This window comes from Sparus aurata, chromosome 22, assembly GCF_900880675.1.
Source record: "Sparus aurata chromosome 22, fSpaAur1.1, whole genome shotgun sequence".
Classification (NCBI taxonomy): domain Eukaryota; kingdom Metazoa; phylum Chordata; class Actinopteri; order Spariformes; family Sparidae; genus Sparus; species Sparus aurata.
The window spans coordinates 25,208,740-25,233,819 of record NC_044208.1 but is presented as its reverse complement, the minus strand read 5'-3'; the positions used below and the strand labels follow the sequence as shown (position 1 = coordinate 25,233,819).

Below are 25,080 nucleotides of genomic sequence, written 5' to 3'. Positions count from 1 at the left end.
GTCGAGTGTTTTCATTGTTTATTTGAGAGCTTAGAGAAGAACAGTGCTGCAGTTTGAAACTGTACGACAGAAAATCAGAGAAGTATAAAATTAAAACAAACGTACACAGGTAACAGAGACCAACAGACATGATATGATCATACATGAAGCACTGAACACTCCTCCTGTGGTCCAGCTACAGTGCTCTGCAGTCAGGGAGACGCCACTGACACAAAAATATGAGTTACACCAAACAAAACATCTTCCCGGGTCCATCATCTGACACCTTGCTGATCCCTCGTCAATATAACCATTTCTATCCTCACACCTTCACTTCACTTCCTCAAACCTCGCACTTACAACATGCTTATTCCATCTCAAGGTAGTGGCTAAAACTGGGTTTGTCCCAGTGCAGGAGGGTCTCAGGAGCAACATCTGTGCAAGACCTCAGTCTGAAAATGTATTTGGATTTAAAATAATTAAAAACCTTGTAAAATACTTGTCATTCTATGTTGTTGCTTGAGGATGAACCCTTTTATTTTTTTGGATACTTCAAAAATGTGCCCTCAGTCACCCAAAGAGCAAAGTTTACACTTTTATCAAAATAGAAAAATAACAGCAAAATAGTTTATTCTGTCTTCTAATTTATTTTCTGAGGGCTCTCGACCCTTCTGACTACCTGCGCTCTTCCTGCAACCTCATCGTTTTTTTGTCCTTCTGGCGTCTCCCTTCGTAACAACGGTGATTCACTACTCGTGTTTATAAAATTAAGATTTTTAAAAAGTAGAAAAAACAGACAAAGAAGAGCCGTAGCAGCTTGAAAAAATAAGGCAAACTCTTCAATCTTTCTTTTCTCAGTGCATGAAACTCAACAATCCTTTTCCCTCATCGTCTCTGAATACAATCTGCATTCAGCCCGTGAATCTAAGGATCTTTGTGCAAATAACAATTGTGCAATTCACAGTGCTTCTAGTTCCTGCTAGCGTCGGTGCGTACAGACGCGTAGCGAGCATCGGTCCGTCTCCTCAGGTCTTTGTATCGAGCCTCCTCTCCACCGACTTGAGCAGCAGCTCGGCGTACTGCTCCAGCAGGGCCAGGGCCTTCCCTCCTTCACCTGTGACCTCCTGGTCTACCTGGAGCCCGTCACAGCGCGAGGCGGGCTGAGGCAGAGAGTCCAGCTCAGCCTTGACTGTCAGGAGGGTCTCGGACAGGATGCTCCTCATTTCTTGTTGATCTTCACTGGGCTGCTGTCCGGATTGTAGCACCTGGTTGAGATGAATGTTTGCGTTAGAACGACACACAGGCAGTCTGTGTCAAAAAATGTTTGAGATTAATCGATGTTTTTGTCTTTTTTGGTCTATTTTGATATCTGATTAACTGATTATGATTTAGATTTTCCGGTTCCGACTTCTCAAACGTGAGGATTTTTTTCTATCTCTGTCTTAATATTAATGTGAATAACGAGGTTGTGAACACTAAGTTGGACCAATTAGGACTTTTGAAGTCGTCCCTCGACTTTGGGAACTTCTGATGGTCACCAAACTAAGAACTGGAGAAATAATTTGCAGATTAATTAACTCTGCTATCAGTGACTGCTCCAAACTTTCTTTGCGAGGCAGTTTGACTCGTGAGATCACACGATCATGCTCGTGGTTGAAACCAGAGTCTTCAGCAGAGAGAGTCGCAACAGCGGAGGCTCAGAATAACGATCATCAGGTGGTTCATGGAGACGTAGATGTTCTACGCAGGCAAGAATACAGAGAGACGGAAGTACCTTGTTTGGCAGTTTGTAGTTAATAAATGACTGATGTTAGTACAGAAAAATGGTCCATTGGAGTAAATAGATAGACGCAACTCTCTTTACTCAAGGGCTCTGCGCTGAACTGTTGTAGTTTCGACCAATCAGTGTCCAAGAAGAACTACCGGCAGCGAAGGTCTCGGTTTCAGGAGTGACGATCAAGCGAGAGAATCGACTGTTTGTTTGAAATCAACTCAAACGGGTTGGCGTGGCATCTGTTCAAGCTAAATGAAAGAAGAGTAAAAAGCGGCACTGAAGGCTTCTCTCTTCCGTCAGAGTCTGATCAATCAACTGTCTCCAGCTGCTGATCCGATTGGTCGAAGTTCACCCCGCGATTGATGGTGATAGACAGATGGTTCGTCCGATCACCTGCCAAGTAGATTTTAAAAGCGTCTGCTCTTATGCAAAACGGTTTCTAAGGACAAGTTCCAGATGGTTTTGAGTAGAAAAAAATTAATAAAAAACATTCAGCGCATCAGTTTAGGTCCTAAAAAGTGCGTCACAAAACCCAAGATGTCCTACAAACAGTCGAAACACACCCCAAATATTCAGTCTGCTATAATATAGGACAACGAAAAGGAGAACATCCTCTCATCTGAGGAGCTGGAACCAGTAGATGTTTTGCACTTTAGCTTAAAAACAAAACAACGGGCCAATTTTCCTCTCAGTCATCTCATCCACGAACGGACGTATTGTTTCAGCTCTATAAAAGTGTGGAAAGGTGTGAAAATACGAGGTCATTTGTATACATTTCTGCAAAGGCCGCCTCATTCGTAGACGTATAATTAACTCAGACCTCTCTGTTTAACCGACACACTGTCTCTTACTGACCGTCGTGTAGAGCATGACGGTTTTCCTCAGACTGGTGTGCAGCTCACGAGCAGCCTGCCTGCAAGTTTCCAAGGTGATGGAGTGATCTGCAGAAAGAGAGCGAGAGAGAGAAGGACTCTTAGTAAAGCACAGCACGCAGGGGGAAAAAAAAAAAACAGAGACGCATAGAAACTGTTACAGACGAACACACAGTTATCGAGCGGCGCGCAGTGAAGGTGCAGCAAAAGGGTCGAAGAGCTTCGAGGAAAGAAACAGGAATAAACTTGGTGGCGGAAAAGTAACAACACACGAGGAGGACGCGGGGAGGGAGAGAGAAACGGGAGCTGTGAAAGTGAGAGAAATGATTTCACAGTTTATATCCTCCGGCTTTAAAAAACGCAGCTGTAGGTACAAGCGTGGACTTGGGGGTATCACTTAACGGCATTTATGGCTTCTGTGTTTTTTTCAAATTGAAATGAAATGAAAGTGTGGCGCCGTCGCGAAGCGGTTATCATCCACGGAGCAGCAGGCGCAGCGGCATGAAGAACGAGTTATTTCAAGAGTCATCTCAGCGTTTTTAACTCGGACGCTTTATTCACTCAGCGTGCGGAAACAGTCTGCGGCGGCACTTCGGCTAACCGGGGCTCTCTGTATCAGAGCAGCCTGTCAAATAATACAGTGTTTCATTATGCATTTGTGTAAACACGTGCTGTTTATGTAAAGAGCTGTGACATTTGCTTCTCAGAGGGCAGAACCGGCTCCTCGTGTCATGTGGAATTATGTTAACGCTCGCGGTGTAATTGGGAGACGACTCAGGATTTTGTACGAGCTCATGTCGGCTTTTATAATAACAGAATGACTGGTTTCATCTGTAGGACGTCAGATATCGATGTTCTGTCACATCGCTCGGCCTCTCGTACAACTGCGGAGTGTAACCTTTAACCCTTCAACAGTCACACTAAGAAATACAAGTATTTATTGTTAAAATGTGTTCCTGGATCCACATTTAGCAACTCTTCTTTGAATTTTTTCAGGCGACTCATGTAGCCAGCTGGCTGACTTGCAGAGTAAAACTTAATTCTGGGTATGAACCAACAAGTTTAAGGCCTCCATTGAATATTTTTGTTAACAATTAAAGTTGATTTTTAAATAAAACATAACAGAGAATAGAATATTTTACACTATTCATACATTTATCAACATCATTGTCTTACTATAACATAAATAACAAAATCTAAAGACAAACTGAGCCAAAATTAACAAATTGTTTCAAAACTATATAGATGTTAATTAACAGAAACCGTTGACTTGGTTACGTTCAGGAAAAGATGGCTGACGTCTCATGTTGCCTCTGATTGGTTAACACCCTTCAGCATCCATAGGAGACTAACAGGGAAGTTATATCAGTACAATAGAATCAGGCATGAATGCGTTCAGCGTCCTCTGCGATCTTTTGGAATCGATCGTGAGCATCATGTGCACAGATGACACGGATGACACGGAGCGGCTCTCTCCTTTGAGTGAAATGCGAGTGAGCTCAGAGGATTTTAAAGCACTTTGGATTTTTCCAATGTCGAGTGGAATTTCAAGCCTGTTGAATCTGTTTCAAGTTTTTGAGCAGCCCGAGTATAAAGCCGCTTCAATCATGTTTTTTTTTATCATAGAAATACTTCAAGAATAATATTTGATCTCCCTTTTTCGCTTTTTTTTTTAACTTCAATGAGCAGTTTCTCAAAATTCACCAAAAGAGCAGAAATCAAAACGTCCTCTCGACCGAAGAGTCACGCATGTACGAGTGCTGACAGCAGGAGGCGGAGAAGCAGACTGACGGACTGGACAGAAGGAAGAGGAGTGTGAAGAGATGGAGTGAGGAAGAGGAGGAGCTGTAAAGACGGGCAGGTTAACACAAGAGCTGCTCGGAGGACGGACCTGACTGCGGGTCAGAACTCGGTGTGTCCGCCCAGTCCGGCACCAGAGGGCACTCTTTGGCTGCAGCCACCTGTCCTGCCTCCTTGGCACTGGGAGGAAACGTCAGAACATGTGTGTCAGTCAAACTTTTTAACAATCACATCAACAGAATAGAAGAGGACCGTGTTTTAGAAACCTACCTCTCTGACACCGAGCCTCTCTTCTGCTTGATCGGCAGTGAACTTGGCGGAGAAGGATCCGGACTCAGAGACGGCTGCCTGACACGAGCTGGAGACAACGACATCGACTCAAAGTCACACACAGGAAATCTGCTTTTTGGTTTCTTACTCGTCGTCAGTATGCGACCGGCTGTCTCACCTTGACTTCCTGGAGCAGGTGTGACGTCGCAACCGGGGTCTGCGGTGGGAGAGCAAGCCCTCGCCAGGCCACCGGACCAGCTCGTGCTCGGACTCGTCTCCAGGCAGAGGCTGCGACGAGGGCTGAGAGGCTGTTTGGGGAGCGGGATGCGAGAGGGCGGGACGTTCTGGGTGAAAGCGGTGGGTGAAAATGCAGCTGTGGGATGCGGGTGAGGACCTGACAAGAGGGGCGACGCCGGTGGGGCGGTGACGGGAGACGACGCGAGCAGGGGCGCCTCGAGCTCCCCGCATGACCTCCTGCTCTTGGGGAAGGAGGGGGAGCCCGGCGGAGAGCGAATCTGGATGCCCTCCCCCAGCGAGGAGGAGCGGCTGCTCTTGGCCATGGAGCTGGCCGTGGGGTTCATGTAGGAGTGCTGGGGCTTCAGTTTGGGGCTCTCCCAGGGCAGGGGGGACCGGGGAGACCGTGGGGAGCTGGGGGAGGGGGAGGAGAAGCGGAAGGACGGACCGATTATGTCGTGATCCAGGAAGAACTGCTGAGGCCTCTTGCACGACTCGCTGTGGTCACTAGAGGGCACAGGTGAGTGAGGAGCTGGAGAACAGAAGGCACAAGTGGAGGTTATTGTGACTGATTTTGAGAAAAAATAAGTAAATCCATCATGTTATGTCATTTTCCTGTATATTAACTTGATAATCTGGCCTAATTTAGCAGAAATGGCAGCAAATATGTAGAAATAAATCCGAAGGAAGATGCTGAAACGTACCGTCTGATGTCAGGTTCTGGGCTGAGTACGTCCTCTGTAAAGGCGTCGCTCTGTCCATCAGCGGCGGAGCTTTGGACGGAGGGTTGGACAGCCTCCACAGGTGGGACCCCGAGGTCTTCTTCCTCAGAGGTCTGTGAGCAGGAGCGCCGTCACTCTCCGGAGCGTCGGACCTGCTGAGAGGCAACGCAGCAGCTCTGAGATCAGTTGGTCACAAGCAAACATTAGCTGCTTCCGCTCATATATTCATTTCCTCCCGCCGCCTGTGCCACATTCAGGCCACGCCGTTTATTCCACTGGTTGAATCTATTTGCAAGTGCATAATTACTTTAGCTGAGAGTTCACTTTCCGCCTGCCTTTGTTTACCCGCGTCCATTATTAATGTGTAAGTAACAGCAGAACTGTTCTGGTTGTAAACTGAGTTAAAATGTGGCGGCGGCCCTGCGTGACTTAAGGAGAGTCCTGGCTGTGAGTACGTGTGATAACGCATCTCTCCATCTTATTAATGTTTAATCATCAGTTACGTCTGCAAACAGAGCTCCTCTTTGTGCTTTTTGGATGTTTTGCATTTATGATTCACCAACATGTTCTGTTCACGGCAGCACTGATTCTAAAATAACACCCCGTCGTCTTACTTTGGCCCCTCGCTCCGGTCAGGGGACGCGGGGGTCTTGTCTTCGGCGCTGTCCTCCATCATGGGCCGCACTTTCGACACCGGGGGCTTCGGAGAGAGGCTGCCTTGTTCCTTTCCGTGCACTTTGGCAAACAAAGGGAAGCTCCTGCACAGAGAGACGGCATTATAAATACATACAGAACACAATTCTCTACTGTAAGTTAATGGGATTTCTTGCAGAGAGTGAGACAAGGACGCTAAATATAAAGATAAAGACTGCAGTTAAGCACAAAGGCTGCAAACTAGCCTAGCTAGCAACTAGCTATAGTCCAGCTCAGTAAACCATAACGTGTTTTGTATAGATTAAACAAACAAGATATAAAATGATCATTAGTTAGCTGTAGAGGCGCTGGAAGGCCGATATTATCAACTTTGTATTCTGAGCTTACAATGACAATAAAGGCATTCTGGTTCTGGTTCTGAAGTTTTGTAATTAAGTACAATTTTGTGGCATTTTACTGAAGTTTTTCCTTTTTTTTGCGATTTTATACTTGACTCTACAACATTTTAGAGTCAAATATTGTACTTTAACTCCACTAAAATCATTTAAAATCTCACAGTAAGTTACCAGTATCTAGTAGTCAGAGCCAAAGAAGTACAATTTTAAATTCATGTTTTTAACCAGCTAATCAGATGAGAAAAAAACAATGATTCTGACAAAAACATACGTTGATTTATAGTTAAATGTCTCCCTGCATTCACGGTCAATACAAAAAAAACAAGGGTATCTAATAGAAGTACCCTAACAATGTCATTTTTACTCTGACAGCAGATGACACAGATGGTTTAGCAGAGCGGCGTGCGTGAGTCCACACAGGGTTTGTAATTACAGCTGTGAGCCCGGACCGGTTCTGAAGTGGTGGACGGTACCTGTTATTATGTCCTCTGGCCAGGAAGCGTGAAGACATACTGAGCCTGGGGACTCGGCTCTGCTCAGCAGCTGAGGACGGACATCAGGAAGACATCGAGCGTGAGGGGGGAAAAAAATGAATTCAATGAAAATAGAGACGTGGCAGAGAGAGAGAGAGAGAGAGAGAGATGAACAACAGGCGGTGACACGGAGAGAAAACAGAAAGAGAAACTGAAAGAGAAACTGGAAACCTAATCAATAGTGTTCCTGCTTCAGTTAAAGGGATAGATGAGCATTTTGTGATGAAGCGTGTTCATTTCAACTATTCCTTTAAAGTTCCATGTGAGCGTCTGGCCTCTCCTACCGCTGCTGCAGCTCTCTGCCAGCGTCTCGAAGTTCCGCTTCAGGAACGCTTCTTGACTTCGGTCAGCGGCGCCGGTCACTGTCCTCAGAGCCTCGTCTATACTCGTCACCCGCGCCACCCGCCCCTCCTCCTCCTCCTCCTCCTCCTCGTCAGAGCTGTCCTGGCCGAGGGAATCCACATCTACAGAATCTGAGGAGATAAAAACAGCAGCAGCTGAGGCACAAAGGAAAGAAAACGCTTTCCAAACCCTCCTTGACCTTGGTGCATCTAGCACATACAGCAGGCAGGTATCACATAATCCTTAACAAATGACCGGCCAACAACACGGAGGCTTATGTGTTCATGTTATCTGACATATTTCCATCAGGTCTGAAAAATTCAAAAAAAATAAATAAATCCGAGCCCCTGTGCGCTCAAATCCCTCTCGGCGGGTAGCGGCTTTACTGTATGTTGCAGGGATATCTGGGCTTTCGTTTACATTTTAGCTTCTCGTTTTTTAAATCCGGCCCTTGACACACTTTGAGAAGACATTCATGAGTTGAAACAGAAATGTAGACGGATGGAAAATACTGAAATATAGCATGCAGGGGCGTCTTTGACATCTATTCAAGATTCTTTTGGCTTTGGTCTGTTTTATGAAAGCTCACTCTGCTATGGCAGCAAGAAACACCTTCACTGAAAACCGCTAACACCGGTCTTAACATCTTAAAGGAGACAGTATGTTTGTTATCAGGTTCATAACTTTATGGGTTACTACTAGATTAAGTTTAGATGCCGCAGTGCTCAAAAAACACACGTCTGAAACACTGTCGCTGCTAACAACGACAGAGCAGCTGTGCTAAATCAATTCTTACACGCAAAAACTAGCTGCGAGACGTAAAGTATGCAAATGTGTGACTCTGTGAGGTCGTGTGATGTCACAAAGTGACGAGGCGTTGGGCTGTTGGTGCGACTTTGACCTTTTTAACTCTCAAGATCTTTAAAATGTAAATCTTTAAAAGGGTTTATATAATGTGTGAATTATTTTAAGGCATTAGGTTTGTTTGCAGTAAAATTTATACACCTTTGACAAAACTGAAGACGCCTTGTTTCTACGTAGGTCTCCGTAAGTATGCGAGTCAAACCCGAAGTCCATTTATTTCTATGGGGAAGCTAACCCTTCATGCTTTCAGATGTGTTTGACAAACTCTTTCCTTCCCTTTCTGGCACAGAATCTGCCCCCAGTACGTTCCAAACCACTATTTTTGCAGCAGATTCCGGACAGACGGTACGCACCGTGTGCCACAGGACGTTTAAATAAAAACAAGTCTGCTAACTGATGAATGAAGGTGGTGCAGCTCTATGGTCACGTTTTTTTTTATGTGAAATGTTCAACAGAGTATCTGGCTAACATTGGTAGCATGCTAGCTGTGGGTTCATTTGCCTTTTGACAAACTAATTAACCAAACTGGCTGCTCACTAATTTGTTGGCATGTTTTATTTTTCCTGTTTTTAGAGAGATAATTATCTTCTCTCCTGTGTTAGCGGCAGCATTTATAGGCGTAAGGAACTGCATTTCCTTGCTTTGGGGAGGATGCATCTTTAATTACAGACACAAAACAAAACTGTGTGGAAATGAGGCTCTGCCACAACGTCTTGTCTCAGAGAACCGCTGGGGGCCCCTAAAGTTACCGACTTCAAGGGCTAATCTTTTGTTTTCAAGCAAGCAACAGTTCGTGTTTCTTGGTGTAAGACCTCACCATCCGGGACACGATCCGGGCTGGACTCCCTGCTGTCGTAGCCCAGAGAGCAGGCGCTGTCCGGGCTGCGGCTCTGCTGGCTCTGCTGGCTCTCACTGCGGATCCCTCGCCCCTGCATCCTGCAGCGCTGCTCCTCCACCATGTACTCACTGACGTATGAGAAACAAGAGAGCACGGGGAAACAATGAGGAACAGAGGAGGAGGGGAAGAACAAAACATTACACCAAGAATAGAAAAAGCACTCTGGTTCCCTCTCAGTGTCGTCGTGGTCGCTCGAGCGAGGATTTACCTGCCCTGCGGACTCGTCTCGTCCTCGGGCTCCTCGGGGTACAGCACGGCTCCATCGGTCCCCCTCGCGCCCTTGGACGGCTGCGAGGACAGCCAGGACAACCGATGCCTCTTCGCTCTCTCCTCCAACTGCAGCTGCAGAAAGTGAAAGACGACACAGCCGTGCAGTTACAAACACAGACGGACAGCTCCCTCTTTGTCTCTCGTTAACATCAGAGCCATGCGTACCTGGGGCTCCTGGAGGCTGGACGTGCTCTGCCTCTCCCTGTCGTGAGGGGGGCAGCTGGGGTTCTTCTTGTGGGCAAAGGTCTCCAGCTGCCTCAGGTCCATCATGGATTTGACCATCACCTCCAGAGAGCCCATGCGATGGGACCAGCGCCTGCGAGGGCGCTTGGAGGAGTCGGGGGTGACCTGGCCGACGACTCCGTGCTAGAAAAAGGAGGTACGGGAAAACGTTGTCTCGGTGAACGACGTTTTTTTATTGAAAAGGACATGAATAAATAATATCACACGGCAGTTCAGGAAATTAAAGCAGACAAGTACTAAACGAGGCGTCTCAAATGAGGCCGTGTGATCTAGATTTTCTAGCACTCCTACTATTTCAGAATGGAATTCACATAGCTTTTTATCGCTGTTAAGACTCGGCGGGAGGGAATTTCCCCTCCGGTGCATCACAGAGGATTTAATCTCATGTGTGGTGGAGTGAAGCCAGAGATCCTTAAGCCACTTCAGTCCTTCTGAAGTACTGACAGAAATCTTAAAGAGGTGGCGGCGAGGCGTCAGCTGAACCGCTCATCATCAGCCGTCCATCTCCCACGTAATCAAAGCGCCGCGCTGGTTATTACACGCCGTTAATAACTGTTAAGTATCTGACGGGGACTGAATTAGAGCTATTGTTGGAGTTTACCTCCCATTTATGGAGCTCGTGAAATATGTAGTTAAGACTTTGAGGGAGTTTAATGAAGGGCGTTAGGTGTATTTGTGGGTGAAATTGATAAACACGCTGTCCTCACGTAGAGACTATATTTACTTATTTTTAAGCTCAGCAGTCATTTTTTTATATGTAGCTGAGCGTGAGCGTGTAAATCTGATGGACGGATCGTTTAAACACCACCAACCTTCGTCGGCTCCTCCCAGTCCTGCCCTTCGTCCGAGCCACCTGTTGTATGAAAGAGCACAATAATCAGAAGCTGCAGGAAAATAATGAAACAAAACTGTTTGATCTCTGCGTTGTTTTTTTTTTTTAATCACGAGCTGCCCTCCACGGAGAGATAAAGGTCAGGATCACCACAGATGGCGGATACTCAGACGACACGAAGTCGCGGCTGACGAGACGTTACCTGTGTCCTCCTCTCCGTGGCTGCTGTCAGAGGAGGTGTTGGTCGCAATGTCTTCTGGGTCGTTGGCGTCGTCGTTCTCTGCCTCCTCCTCCTCCTCCTCTTCCTCGGGCTCTCGGTCACTGTCGGAGGATAAACCACCCAGGAGGGGGGCGCTGTGTATCTCTCGCCTGGAGCAACACAGACAGACAACATGATGAACGTTCTGCCAGCTTTCATACGTGAAACTTGCCGTACTGGTACGAAGGTGAAGCTGAAGGTGGTGTGTGTGTGTGTGTGTGTGTGTGTGTGTGTGTGTGTGTGCGCGTGTGTGTGTGTGTGGTTTCACCTGAGACTGGAGGTCTTGCAGGGCGGTGCGTTCGGGTTCTGCCGGAGCTGGCAGAGCCTCGCCCTCATGCTGATCGTCAGCTCCGGGGCCAGCCGCCACACAAAGATACAGCTGTGAGATAAAAGCATTCGGGCATTAAAAATTCAACGTTTCATTTCAGCCTCACTATTGAGGAAACCGTCTGCAAACACATTTCCCCGGCTCATTTCCTCCGGCAGCCAGAGGCCGGGGATGATTTTAATTTTGGGTGGCGCTCCAGTCCTGGTTTTTTTCTACAGTCGTTTCATTCTATTCCTATGTTGATATCTCAGTGTTCTAAGAACTAATGCTGGTAATTTATAAAGAAATGCTGAGTTTTAATATTGTACGTTCTGGATCTTCCTCGAGTGCATCTGTCTCACCTGTCCCCGGACACAGAGATCAAATGCTTGCAGTCGTTGGTGAACTTGATCCCGGTGACGATCTCTGCGAAACAAGAAACATGGCGGCGTGAGTTAAATCAAAACAGTAATTCCAGAAAAACACAAAAATAAATGAGGGTGCACGTGAGGCGCTGTGATACCTGAGTGTCCAAACATAGTGGCGACACACTCCCCGGTGTAGAAGTCAAAGATGCTGATGTTTTTGTCGGAGCAGCTGGTGGCCACGTACTGACCCGACGGATCGAGCTGAACCTGCCCGGACGGAAAAAAAGAGAATCCCTGTCAGACGCACTGATTATTTACTGCAGGTGAGGAGAAAAGGCTCGTGGAGTGTGCAGGAAGACGTTACCCTGAGCAGACTGCCGTCCTCACTCAGGGACCCCTTGTAGAGTTTCTTCTGTTTGCCGCTGCTGATGTTGAAAATCCTGAGAGAGTCAGACGGGGAATAAAAGAAAAGAATCCTCAAAATGTCTTTCAGCGACGACTCATCGACCTTTCAGAAACACGCACACGTTCCCACGCGCTCACCTGATGCAGCGGTCCTGACAGCCCACAGCGGCATACTTGCAGGTGGGGTCCACACCCATGTCGTACAGGGTGGTCTTGCTCACCATGTGGTGGGAACGCCGGAACTCGGTTCCTCTTTCAGTCTGTGAAACAAACAAAAAACTGTATTTAGCGTTTATTTATTTATTTAAAAGGATCACACTTATCTGGATACAGTTGGTACCAACTAAAGCCAGTAGATCTTATATACAACATACATCATAACATTTGTGTTTCATCGTGTTGATCACTTGTGCACCTCGAATCGTTTTACCTCAAGGCGTGGTCAATGAATTCTGGTAAATTCTTTCTGGGCGAATTTATTAGTCTCACGATAATCTGAGAGCCAACGGAGACGAGTTAAATTCATCCAGGAACAAGAACAAGACTTTATACATGACCGACAGAAGACCGTCGATCAGTTGTTGAGCTATGGAAAGCTTTTTTTAGTGGTGGTTTAATAAGGATTTGCGATGAAATTAATGTATAAAGGGGGCAGTTTCTCCAGAAGTTGATGGGATCAGAGGGAAAGGTGCGACATTAAACATTGTGTCAGCATCTTTCCTGGACTGACACTAAATTATTCCCCCTCCCTCTTCATTTTACAGCTAACTTACTGTTATCATGGTTAATACAGTGCGTCTGACGCTCCTCCAACCAGCGTGCATCACCGCAATGTTGTAACACCGACAAAAAATGACTGATTGATGATTTAACATTAAAAAACAGGCAAATTAAACCTTAAATTCATGATTAAACAACTCCACTCAACTCCCTCATTACAAGACATGTCAGTACATACACACACAGCGGTTTATCATTGATTATGAGGCAGCAGCAGGACAAAGTCAAGTGACTTTATGGGAGGTTTAAAGGGGTTTATAGTTGAAAAAGTGTCAACATGAATAGCCAAACTGACCTGGCTTTATTCTGCATGTTCGTCTCTTACTGCTTACAGCTTTAGTGTTTTACATAACGAGCTGCAGGAACTGAAGCTGCAGACCCAATTTGAGTTAAAGTCAAATCATTTTTTGGAAGTTTTAGTCCGTATAAATTCTGTATCTGTGCATCCAATCACACACACACACACGGGTCAGAATCATTCAGAATCCGTCAGAACGCACGGATAACGATACGAAAGCGAAAGAGGATGCTCATTTAGCGCAGACCTGTCACAACAAGTTTCCACAGTGGATCCTGTGGTTACGAGTTCTGGATGACTGAGGAGTTTTAACTGAGCACTAACAAGCCTTTTGTTTATTGTGCTCGGCAGCGTTCACGAGTCGACGCAGTGGCCTGAATCCTGTCTTAAGTTTAACAAGAATGCTGTAACTTATGCAACTCTGACCCGAAGGAAACGTCGTCCCAGTAACCCAGAAGCAGAATCCAGAAGAAAAGTCTGCAACAGTTATATCAGTTATACAACTTGCAGTCCAGATGCGCCTTTTGTGGTGAAAGCTGCAGAATTGTACGAACGAATGGAAGCTAAACAGATTGTGTTGCTGCACAATGAGGCCTGAATGTGAAGAATTAATTAATAATTTGAGTGCCGAACACAGATTAACTCCTCATTGTGTCTTTTATGGCCAGAAAGATTTCATAATAATTATTTTCTTTTTACAAATTTTCATTTTTTGTGGAAGTAATTCTGTGGTATAATCCGAGCGTTTCTCTGCACCAAACTATTGTGTCATACTAAAAGAATAGTTGACATTTTGGGAAATACGCTTCGTCCTTGCTTGTCGAGAGTTAAATGAAAAGCTTAACACAACTCTAACGCTTGGAGCTAGCTAGCTATTAGCTTAGCACAAAGTCTGGAAACGGGGCAAGGACTGGCCTGGTTCTGTCCGACGGGACCAAAAAACGCCAACCAGCACCTCAAAAACTCGACTCACAGACACGTATTATCTTCTTTATGCTGTACAAACCGTTAAAACACAAGCAGGCTAGCTGTTTCCAATCTTTGTGCTAAACTAAGCTAACTGCATGCTGAGTTGTATTTAGCTTTTCTATCAAACTCCCAACAAGAAAGTGAGTGAGTTTCCCAGCAGGCAGTTAGATACATTTATCACAAAGACTGGAAACAGGTAACAGGTAGCCTAGCTTAACTGTTTTAAAACAGTTTTTTGTACAGAATAAACTATTAACGCGCCAATAAGTGAATTTTTTGAGGTGCTAGTTGACAGATTTTGATACCTTTAAGCAGTACCAGGCGAGCTTTTTCCCTGTTTCCAGTCTTTGCGTTAAAGCTAAGCTAAGCTAAGCTAAAAACATGTTCACCCAACAGACATGAGAGTCATATTGAGCTCTTAACAAGAAAGTGATTGAGTGTATTTCCCAGCAGCTGGATAGCTTAGCTTAGCTTAGCTTAGCACAAAGACTGTAAACAGGGGGAAACAGCTAGCCTGGCTAGCTTGTTTTGACACAAACTGGGTGGACACATGTTTGATGACAGCTGATTCTTGCTGGGACGTGTCTCACCTTGTGTGCCGTGCGGAAATAGATGCTCTTGTCCGCCCCACAGCTGATCATCCTCACCTGGTTGTCATTGGCTGAAGAACAAAAGATGAATGTAATGATGACTTCTTTCATGCAAATATTGTGATAGACCTCATCTGTCAGCCACAACTGGCATCTTCAAAAGCGTTACCAATCCCAGCTTAGACTAAATTACGTAATCAAACACTAAATCGCGGGCAAGAAAAGGCTTAGCTCACAACAAACAGAGCCTCACCTGACTACACATGTACAGTTGTCATCTTATATTTAAACAGAGCGAAATAAAAGAGGGACTTTGTGTGGGACTGAATGGAGATGAAAGTGAGGATTAAGAAAAGATTAGCCGTCAGATGTTGACGATCTCTCGAGTGGCTCACCAGCAAAGCGGACGGCTGTTATGGATGACGAGTGCTCGTCGAGCGTCTGCACCAGACTGTAGTCGTCCTCGGCATCCAGGACGTGGATCAGACGGTCCCTGCTCGCTGTGGCCAGCAGCTTCAGACCTGACAGCGATGAGACGACTTAATCACACGTCGTTATAAACAACCGATGCACAAACACACACGCACAAACACACGCACTCACCAGTTTCTGGCTGACTGTACTCGAGGCAGAGGATCTCGGCATCGTGGGCCTCCACTTTGAGAATCTCCTCCATGCTGCCGAGGTCATGAATCCTGCAGAATAACATTCATATTTGATTTTTTTTAAGGAGGAAGGTCATCTCAGTCAGTCATCACTCTCATCTCGAGCCTTCTTGTCCTACCTCAGCATCCCGTTGCGATCTCCAGACGCCAGGTGTTTGCCGTCTGGACTCACACAGATGGTCCTGATGCCCGTCCTGCTCTCTGCTGTCTGTCCGTCTCCCGGTTTGTCCGCGTTCGCATTGGTCGTACTTTCTGGATCCAGCAATGTGCTCGTGTTCCCATCTATGTAGATTATATTTAGCAGATCCTGCACAGCAACGACAGATAGAGACATTTGTACTTGTTGAAATGTTTTTTCGTTTTGACGGGAGGACGTGCGGCGTCTGAATGCGAAACGTACGCTGCTGAGGATGTTCTGAGAATGTGCCCAACCGTCCGTGCGCCACAGTCTGATGGTGTTATCAGCCGAGCAGCTGAGGAACGCTCCCGACGACAGACCAGCACCCAGATCCCCAGGAACATCTGGGAACATCTGTGGAGGGATGAGAGAGAGAAGGTTTGAAGTTGGGCCGGAGTCGAGGGAATATATCTAGTATAAACCTTTACTTTTCTTTTCCCTCTGTGTTTTCTTATGTTCTTGTTATTTCTGGCACTGTGGTTGTATTGATTAATCTGCCTACCTCCAAGTCCCCGACGCAGGCGGCGTGGAAGAGGGCGGAGTGCACCTTCCCCACCCGGCTGACGTCTTTCACGTCCCACACGTACAGACTGTGGTCGTTATAGACGCAGCAGAGCCAGCGGCTGACCGGGTCGTAGTTCACGGCGATGGCGTCCGGGAAGCGGGCGTCCGCTTTGGCGCAAAACAGGTGGCTGATGGGAAAGAGATTGAGACACGTGGAACAACGGCGACAGATGTGTTGATTATAAATAGTCGCATGTTTTAACTGAGCTCTGTTCCCCAGAAACTGAATAATATAATCAGTCACACTATTCATAAACACAGTGTAAAAATGATCAAACCATGGTTACCAAGCACGGTAATTATGATTATTAGGCTTAATTATGGTTATTCTCCCTTCTATAAAACCCGCTATTGACTTCCCCAGACATCCCGGAGCGATTCCCACTGTGAGATGTTGCCACTTGAGACAGGACACACTATAAATAGAGAGCATTTGATCTGGCAGTGGATCCCTGCCAGGCAAAGGCCGCGTTTCTGCTGAGCTCTCCCTCACCTGGCCTCGGTGACGGCCGAGACGTCAGAGCCGAGGGCGTGCGGCCGCGGCAGCGTGCAGACAAAGTGCAGGTCGACGGGGCTGAAGGCTCGAACGGTCCCGTCAGCACAGCCGCAGAAGACCAGATCCTCCGACAGAGACAGGGAGTGGGCCACGCCCGTCTGCAGGGGCAGGACACAACAGGCACGTCAGCTCATTGCACAGCTCTGTCGTTAACACACGGGTGAGTGCCGTCGCCGCCAGGGAAACACATTATAAGTGAGAGCGGCGTGAGTCCACAGCGGTGCTGATAAAGGTTACAGAAGGTTGCAGCGGAGCAGAAAGGCGTCCTTATTGGAGCACTTCCAAACACATCCTGTTCTTGTCCTCGTCCCTGCTGCTAATCCGTCTCTGATCCTCTGACGGAGGACAGGAGCAGGACACACACCTCAATCCTCACCTCCTGATTCAACACCACAGCTGGACTCTGAACACTCACACTGCTGGTTAAACACTGCTTCATGATGGATGCATAAACATACTGCAGATTAACTCTGGTGACGGTAAATTAAATGAGGGGAATATCTCATTAATGGTGTGGAAATGTCATAAAAAACATAAAAACCAGTTGAAATCTGTGGCTTAGCTTAGCACTAAGACACGAAACAGAGCAACAGCTAACCTGGCTGCACAAAAATGAAAGAAAAAAAAACATACATATTGAACTTTAGTACTAACACATGACCATCGGACACCTCATGTCAGTGACTCACCCGCAGGTCCACCCACTTGTCCAGCATCCTCTTGCTGTTGAACTCGCACAGCAGGCCGGAGGACGTGATGCAGAAGGTGGAGCCGGACGCGGAGCCGCGTCCACAGGCCACGTCGGAGAAGAAGTTGTTCTTCAGCTCTCCCAGCAGCCCCGAGCGGCCCAGCAGAGGGACGGGAGCGCTGGCCTGCAGACCACAGAGGGGTGAGGGTGAGGTGGGGAAGCTCAGACAGTGTTTCCAAATGTGTGCATGTGTAAATGTGTCAAGTTTTTAAATTAACAAAGGGTAAGTTGAGAAGTAGAAAGCCTCTGGAACAACGAGAACAGGAGATGCGGCAAACCAGACTCCTCTGAAGGTAGAGAAAGGTTTCCGACACCAAGCAGCACTAAAGCAAAGGGAAGGTTGCACATTATCATCATCCTGTCGTACCTTGCTGGCCTTGCAGTGGTCCAGGTACCAGAACTTGACGTGTCGGTTCCCCACGGTCACAAAGTAGGAGCTGTCCTCAGAGAAGGACACGCCCGTCACCTTGCTGGACACCTTGTTGGTCGCCACGACTACATCTTTCTGCAAGACAACAACAAAACGGTGTAAAAAATCACTTGTTACATGTTGTTACATGCTTGTTTTTAGGCCTAAATCTTTCCTGTAGCCGCTCAGCTGAGAGTGGAAGCGTGCACCCCGTCTGAAGCGGTCTTGTTGGGGGTGTAAATAACGTCTTTTTAAATCAATTTGGGATCTCAGGGCTTCCAGAGACTAACCGGACCCATGGACCCATTTTGTGTTTTTTACAGTCCCCATGTACCTCAGTTGTGTGCGATGTTGATGATGTTGCTGTAAAGCTTCCCATCAGTGTGGGCGTGAGTAGAAATGTTTGACTTATTCCTTCAACATAACGAGCATCAAGCGTTCCCGTGGCAGGGCGACATCAGCCGCGCTACGCGAGGAGGTGATTGTGTTTTTTGCGTACCTTCCACGCCCAGACGTTGACCAGCATGTCGTGCTGGTTTCCCACGCTGACGATGTATTTGCCGTTGGGGGAGAACGCCACGCAGGAGATGCCGTATTTGTGCGACTGGAGCTCGGCCACCTGTCGTCGTTCCACCACGTCCCACAGACGCACCGCCGGAAGGTGACCGCTCTGGTGGGAGGAACGGAAAGCTCATTGTTATTAGAGAAAGGCCTCAGTTTGGTGTGTTATATCACCACCAGTGTAGATCCACTGGAACAGTACAGCAGTCCGGTCTTCCCAGTCCGCTCAGAGGTAATCCTCTCTGCTCACTGAGTACAGTTAACTTGTCCCTCGACGGGCATTACTCTCTGTCAGGGATCAAAAGGTCAGCGGGCTATTTGTGCAGTCTCTTATTCTAATCATGCAGAACGACCTTTCAAAGGTCAGAGTTAGAAGGTGAGAGGAGAGGCAGCCAGACAATGGATGACATTCAACAACAGACTGAGCTTCACACAAAGGAGGACAGAGAGACAAATAAAAAAGAAGACATGCGTGTCCTCGTCTGGTCTGTACTTGATGTAAATTAGCCTCTGTGTGTTAATACGTGTGTGTGTGTGTGTGTGTGAGGGACGTTTCTTATCAGATTACTCACTCAGGAGTATCTCAAACTCTTCTCCTCTTTCAACACTTTCTATAGAAGAAGGTCTCTCCTCTAACAGAGCTCTGATAAGTCTGGTTGAATAGAAGACTGCCCTGTAAACATTTAGTGTTTTATTATGAAAATCAGCCCTGTAAGCCATAAAATTCGGCGGCACCCTCGTGGTATTTGGTTGTGTGAACTTTGCTCTCTGCCGTCATGGCAACTACTGAGTGCTCATCCACTTACACAGAGAAGTCTTTAATCGGCTTCGATCGCTGGGGCCGATTAAGACAGCGTGTGTTGAGACAAACACTCTAAGTACGACATACATGCAGATGCTTGACTTGACGCATTACAGCGGAATGACAGAGGGAATCCTGCAGGGATGTTCTCAATGAAACACGCCGAGCCCTCGTACTACTTCGTTCAGCCGCAGCCCGGAACGATCCAGCCGGCTAAATACACTCGCTCTACTGCAGTGTTAACACGACGAAGGCAGAGAAAATAAAGTAATCGGAAGGATAAGAGTATGAAGTATGAAGACTCACCTCTCCTGTGACCAAAAACTTGCCATCAGGGGAGAAAGACAGAGCTGTGATGGTCTTCCTGTGTCCAGAGAGAGAAAAAAACACTCATGTTTACGTACATTTGATATTTCAAATGTGCAATATGTAAGAATGTCAGTTAAAAACGTCCAAAAAGTCAAAATTATCAACAGAATATGAACAAGTAACAGTTTTAATTTTACGTCAGATGCATGTTTGTATTGTGTTGCAGAGGTAGCTTTTGAAGTTAGCATGCTAACTAGCTAGCCCCTAGCCACACCAACACTCTCCCTGCACGGCTAACTGAGCTACCTAGCCTACGTTAGCAGCATTTAGTGGTTACTCCCCCTTATTTGGAGTATCAACAGGTGCCCAGATCTTGCGTACTGCCCCTTTAATGTTGTCCTGTTTAAATGTATCTGTGTTTAAACTCACCTCGAAGTGATAATGTGGTGCTGTCTGTTCTTCTTGGGGTTCAGCAGGACAACCACACACCTACACGAGAAAGAATATAATTAATACACTATAAACTCACTGAATTGGAACAGATCTATAACTTGTGTAACTCGCTCTGAGGTAAAGGTTTCTGTTGCATCAGGGTGTCCGCAAGAAAACACTCGTCAGACACATTTTCAGGTCGGCAGATAAATGAACTGAGCTCTCCTTTCACTGTGCGTACATAGCATACAGATGCTTAGTGATTACACCGTGACCTTATAGACTCTTATGTAACACAGGAATCCATCCAGCGCTACTCTAACAGCGAGCCAGCGTTTATTAATCTCTATTGATCCTTAATTAAAATTCATTCTCTGACCTGTTAAAGCATTTTTCAGAAGATTACTGGCAAGAAAATCCAATAACACAGCACTCATTCATGCATTTATCCCTCTGGGCCTTGGTTCAATAATATATTTATTAACTTGAGCGCTTGCTGAAGTTAATCAAAATGTTTTTAAAAAACACAGCGACAAAGAGGGGTCCAAGGTTAAATAACAATTAGAAGCATTTATATAAAAAGGAGCACGAGATAACTTAGATTCATGGGCACCAAACTGTCAGATGCAGCAGTGAATATAAAACTTGTGAAAAAGATTGATGTCGCTCTCTTGTCTCGGAGCTAAACATGAAGGCACAGTCGGTTAGCTTAGCTAGCATAAGGACTGGAATCATGAGGAAACAACAGCCGTGCTCCGTCCAAATGTAACAAAATGATTTAATTATGTATAATTAACAGTATACAATTAAACAAATGAGTTATAGCAGGTTCATTTGTGATCTGTGCTGGTTGGTGGGTTGAGATATTTTTTTCAGAGACAACTAGCTATTTCTCCTTGTTTACCGCCTTTTTTTTGGCTAAACTTTGCCAATCTGCTACCAACTCCTCAGAGTCACCAGTCAATATAAAGTCAAATTATTTAGCATTTAAAAGGAATAGTTTGACATTTAAGGAAAAACTAATGTGATGTTTTTCCTGTGTGACAACATTGATACCACTCTCATGTCTGTGTGCTAAATATGAAGCTACAGTCAGTTAGCTTAGCTAGCGTAAGGACTGTAATCATGAGGAAACAGCTAGCCTCGCTCTGTCCAAAGGTAACAGAATATGTCTGACATCGTACAATTAAACAAACAAGACACGTTAATTGTTTTGCTGGTTGGTGAATTTTGTAACTTTTGAACGGAGACTGCTAGCTGTTTCTCCTTGTTTGCAGGCTTTATGCTAAGCTAATTAAAGCTAATTGGCTTCTTGTGGTAGCCTCAAATTTACCATTTTACCAAGTGTCATTACCTAAATGTTGAGCTAACCCTTTAAAGGAAGACTTTCAGTTAAAAGCATTCAAAATTAAACTAAAACAATCATTGACATCTATGTCGAGTGTTATCTGACGTTAGCATGCTAACCAGCTAGCTCTGGCCCATCATCAGTCTCATAAAACGGCTCAACAGGAGATCTTGACAGCAAAGCTAATAGGACTGCTAGCTGCATGGCTAGCTGAGCTAACTAGCCGACAGAAGCTACAACAATAAGTGGATAATCAGGTTCTTTGCTGCCTTCTGACATTCTGCAGCTTTAAGACAACAATCACATGAAAAATAAAAACCCTAACTCATATTAAACCCCAACTTTAAATGTTTCAAAGTAAAAGCGCAGTCTTGCTTCACAAAGTGTTTACGATACGTTGCCTTCGCCCTGTGATTCATTCACCTTTTATGTGTCTCTGCTTTTTTTTTTTCCATATTCAAATAATCCAGCCCTAACCACATTGTTTCCTGCTGATAAAAAGCCATCTTCACTTCCTGTTTAAGCGCGACACAAAGCCCGGTGATCCACCTGTTTGTGTGCCGCCTGTTCTGCAGCGCCGTGCCGGGAAAAAACAAAAAAGCTGCTCCTGGTTCAACAGCTTGTGCAGATTTAAACTCAGACGGCAGGTGGATCGCCAGCCTGCGCACAATTTATAAAAGCTTACTTAGAAAATGACACTCAGACCTAGATACAACGCACGCCCACGTATACACACAGGAAGAACAATGCCTGCACAGACAGACACACACAGCATAAACACCTTGATGCAGCAATGCTGTAAACAGCCATTGACCTTCTTGGTATTAATACAGCTTTGTTGGAAGATCTGAGAACAGCACAAAAGAGGCTCAGTGTGCTCTTTCAGTTCGAGGCCCACGGGAACCGGCGAGCTTGTTGTTTTTTTTTAAACTCTGCTTCCACTCTGGTGGCGCGGCGGCTCCGAGGGCCCCCGAGCATCGCCACCGCCGAGACTAAATCCTCCAACCTGCAGCTCACGTGCCTCCGTTTTTAAACACGTCCAAAAACACAGCCAGTGTCACTGTTTGCATAGAATTAATAAAACTACACAACACTCTTTACATGTCACTGGGAGAGTCAAAGGAAGTCCCCCTCCCTCCTGAGGACAGGTTGAAAAGAGGCTTTGTAGATGAGAAAGCCCACAGAGCTCAACTCTGAGATGGTGCAGAGATACACACACACATACACAGATTTGCACACTAAGCATCCACGTGAGGTAGATATGATAAGGAAGCTGCGAGTGTGCACGCCGTGTTGATAAGTCAGCGGTCAGATGTGGAGATGAGGACGCAGGAGTCTCTCTCTCTTTCTCACCCTGCAGGATAGGCGACCAGTCCCGATCGGGGGTCGCAGGCCAGACCGCAGTTTCCTGAAGCGGTGATTCCCAACACCTTCTCCAAAGTCACCTGGAGGGGGGGTAGAGAGACAACAAAGCAGGGTTTTTACTTTTGAAGTGGAGGTATAAATACCAAACCGCAAACAGGCCGTGATGTAACTAAGCAGCCTCGTCAATGAATCAAAGACAGAAATAGACCCGTTTGGTTGCAACATGTGAAGACGACAGGCTGAGGGTCAAGCTAACGTCTTCACTTTGTGCTCGTTTGCATTTTATCTTCGTCCGCTCACATTCTCCTGCAGCAGCGCTTTATACATTTGATTCCAAACGTCACGCGGAGAGCTTGAAATACATTACGAGTGGGTACATTACTTTATCTTTAGGGGCAGATGTAGAGATGGAAAAAAAAAGGTCAGCATTAATCTGGTAATGAAACAGAAGAAGCAACAGAAGGCAAATCAGTCTGTCTGTCTGCCTGTCTGCCTGTCTGTCTTGGGAATTACAAAGCAGCTGTTACGTGTCATTGATAAGTCTGCGAGTCAATTAACTGGAGGATTTCCAGTTGATTCAGACTTTAGTTAATAGTTAAAGAAGCACTGTGTAGTTTTGGAGAAGAAATTCAAACTTTTTCCCTCCATGGCTGAATAAACAAGCTGTTCTCAGAAGAAAATAAGCTCCCCAGAACACTGTTTGAAGCTAGGAAGGTGGCAGGGTCCGCCACATATAAACGAAGTAAAATAAAACTGTGTCGTCCTTTATGGTCAGTTTAATCATTCAGTTTATTCCGTCATGAAAACAAAGAGAGTTTGTTTATTTAGTTTGTTTAGGTATTAAAACAGAAGATCTTTCTCATCTGATTAAAATTTCCTCCCCCAAACTACGTAATGCTCCTTTAATCCACTGCTAACACATAAAGAAACGCTTTATAAACCATTTAGTAAGCAGTTAAAACTATAAACATCAGTAACAGCTTTATCATATCCCATCCAAAATATGTGTATAGATGAACTACACAGTATTTATTAACCATTTATAAAATAGCACATTATCACATCAGCTGACCACTTAATAAATATTTGATAAATCATTTAATTGTTGAATTAATTAAAAACTGAACATTTACTGATGATGGTTATTATAGCACGTTATCAGCTCCTTTTGTTTGTTTTAAAAAATAGGTTTATCAATGGTTGTAAATTAATTTCCTGCCCTTGATAAGTGAGTTATAAACCGTTCACGAGAGCAGATTTGGGGGTTGCCAGGTTGTGAAAGATCCTCTATCAGTTGTAAGTTACACAGAAAATGCTCAATAACACTCTGAATAAAGAGACTTCAAACTGAACACATTAAACTTGTTCTCATTCACTCCTGTAGAGCTGATTTAACTACTGACTCTCTGATTTCCTCCAGATCTACCTTGTTGCTCAGATCCTCCCTCCGGTGCTTCTTCTGCCGGGTTGAAGGAGACCGCAGCAGCCTCCTGATGCGACTTTTAATCGTGAATCCGTCTCCGGGCATCTTGTCCGGACACCCGCTGACCGTCCGCAGCGACGAGAGGAGAGAGAGAGAATGAGCCTCCAACCAGCTCCACCTCCACCTGCAGAGGTGTTCACACAGATCAGAGCTCCTGCTGCCGGGACATGTGGACTCACTTAATCTCTTGAGCGGGTTTTACAGTCCTCCTCCTCCTCCTCCTCCTCCTCTTCTTCTTCTTCTGTTTCTTCTGTCTGTCTGTCTGTCTGTCAGCCTCCTTCCTCTCCCACCTCTGGACAGATGTGTGTAGTCTCAGCTCGCCGCACGAGCAGAAACACACCGCCGTTCAACAGTTTCCCTGCGTGACGTCACGGGTTTAATCTGGACCTGTGCTGGTCTCCTGATCACATCAATCAGCGCCTTTGTTGCTTTAATTGATTTAATAGGATTATAGAGGGAGGGAGAGACTTGAGGCTGAATGGCGGATGTTTGTTGGTGTCGCAACCCTTTTTTCTTTTTTGTCTGGCTGATAAAAGTTATCTGATCTAATGTTTGTCTGAGGCGACGTCATCTTCTGTGTTCTCTGAGGGGCTCATTGTCTCGCTGATGTCTTATTAACTTAGTTAAGATTATAATGGCGCCTGGACTGAAGGGTTGATGCTCGAGTTTTTTTTTTGTTTTCTGACACAATAAAAGTTACAAACAGGACACGTTACTTCATCACACACACATTCAGTGTCGCCATCTGATCTTATTTAAATCAGGAGATCTGGTTTTCGTCTTGTAAAATGTCATCTGCATTAAAGTGTCCACGTGGTGAGCTTCCTGGCAAAACAGACCACGCCCCGCGCTGTCATTGGACCAATCACAACCACTGTAGAAATTATATATTTCTTAAATTTAGTCCATTTGTTCCAAACACATGAGGCTTTCAGTACATGTTTTATAATGCAAGTCTTCCTCTCATATCAGCCTATAATTAGCTTCAGATACATTTTTAAT

The 25,080-nt window shown here is 45.7% G+C and overlaps 1 protein-coding gene across 1 annotated transcript; it reads right to left on the bottom strand.

The window, feature by feature from the left end:
* Position 1: 1 nt before the first annotated feature.
* LOC115573728 (mitogen-activated protein kinase-binding protein 1-like) lies at positions 2-24,274 on the bottom strand. Its single transcript, XM_030404639.1, has 34 exons — positions 24,258-24,274; positions 24,022-24,139; positions 22,584-22,675; positions 19,880-19,939; positions 19,448-19,505; positions 18,278-18,448; positions 17,737-17,874; positions 17,311-17,493; positions 16,559-16,719; positions 16,004-16,193; positions 15,724-15,855; positions 15,443-15,630; positions 15,262-15,353; positions 15,054-15,179; positions 14,659-14,729; positions 12,160-12,281; positions 11,981-12,056; positions 11,772-11,883; positions 11,611-11,674; positions 11,210-11,320; positions 10,885-11,051; positions 10,663-10,703; positions 9,773-9,973; positions 9,546-9,679; positions 9,257-9,405; positions 7,518-7,706; positions 7,174-7,243; positions 6,266-6,409; positions 5,634-5,803; positions 4,874-5,461; positions 4,696-4,783; positions 4,517-4,605; positions 2,609-2,694; positions 2-1,244 (listed from the first exon to the last, which is right to left on the bottom strand). The coding sequence occupies exons 2-34, from the start codon at positions 24,121-24,123 to the stop codon at positions 1,005-1,007; spliced, it is 4,605 nt and encodes a 1,534-aa protein (XP_030260499.1). The 5' UTR covers positions 24,124-24,139; positions 24,258-24,274; the 3' UTR covers positions 2-1,004.
* Between the last annotated feature and the right edge of the window lie 806 nt (positions 24,275-25,080).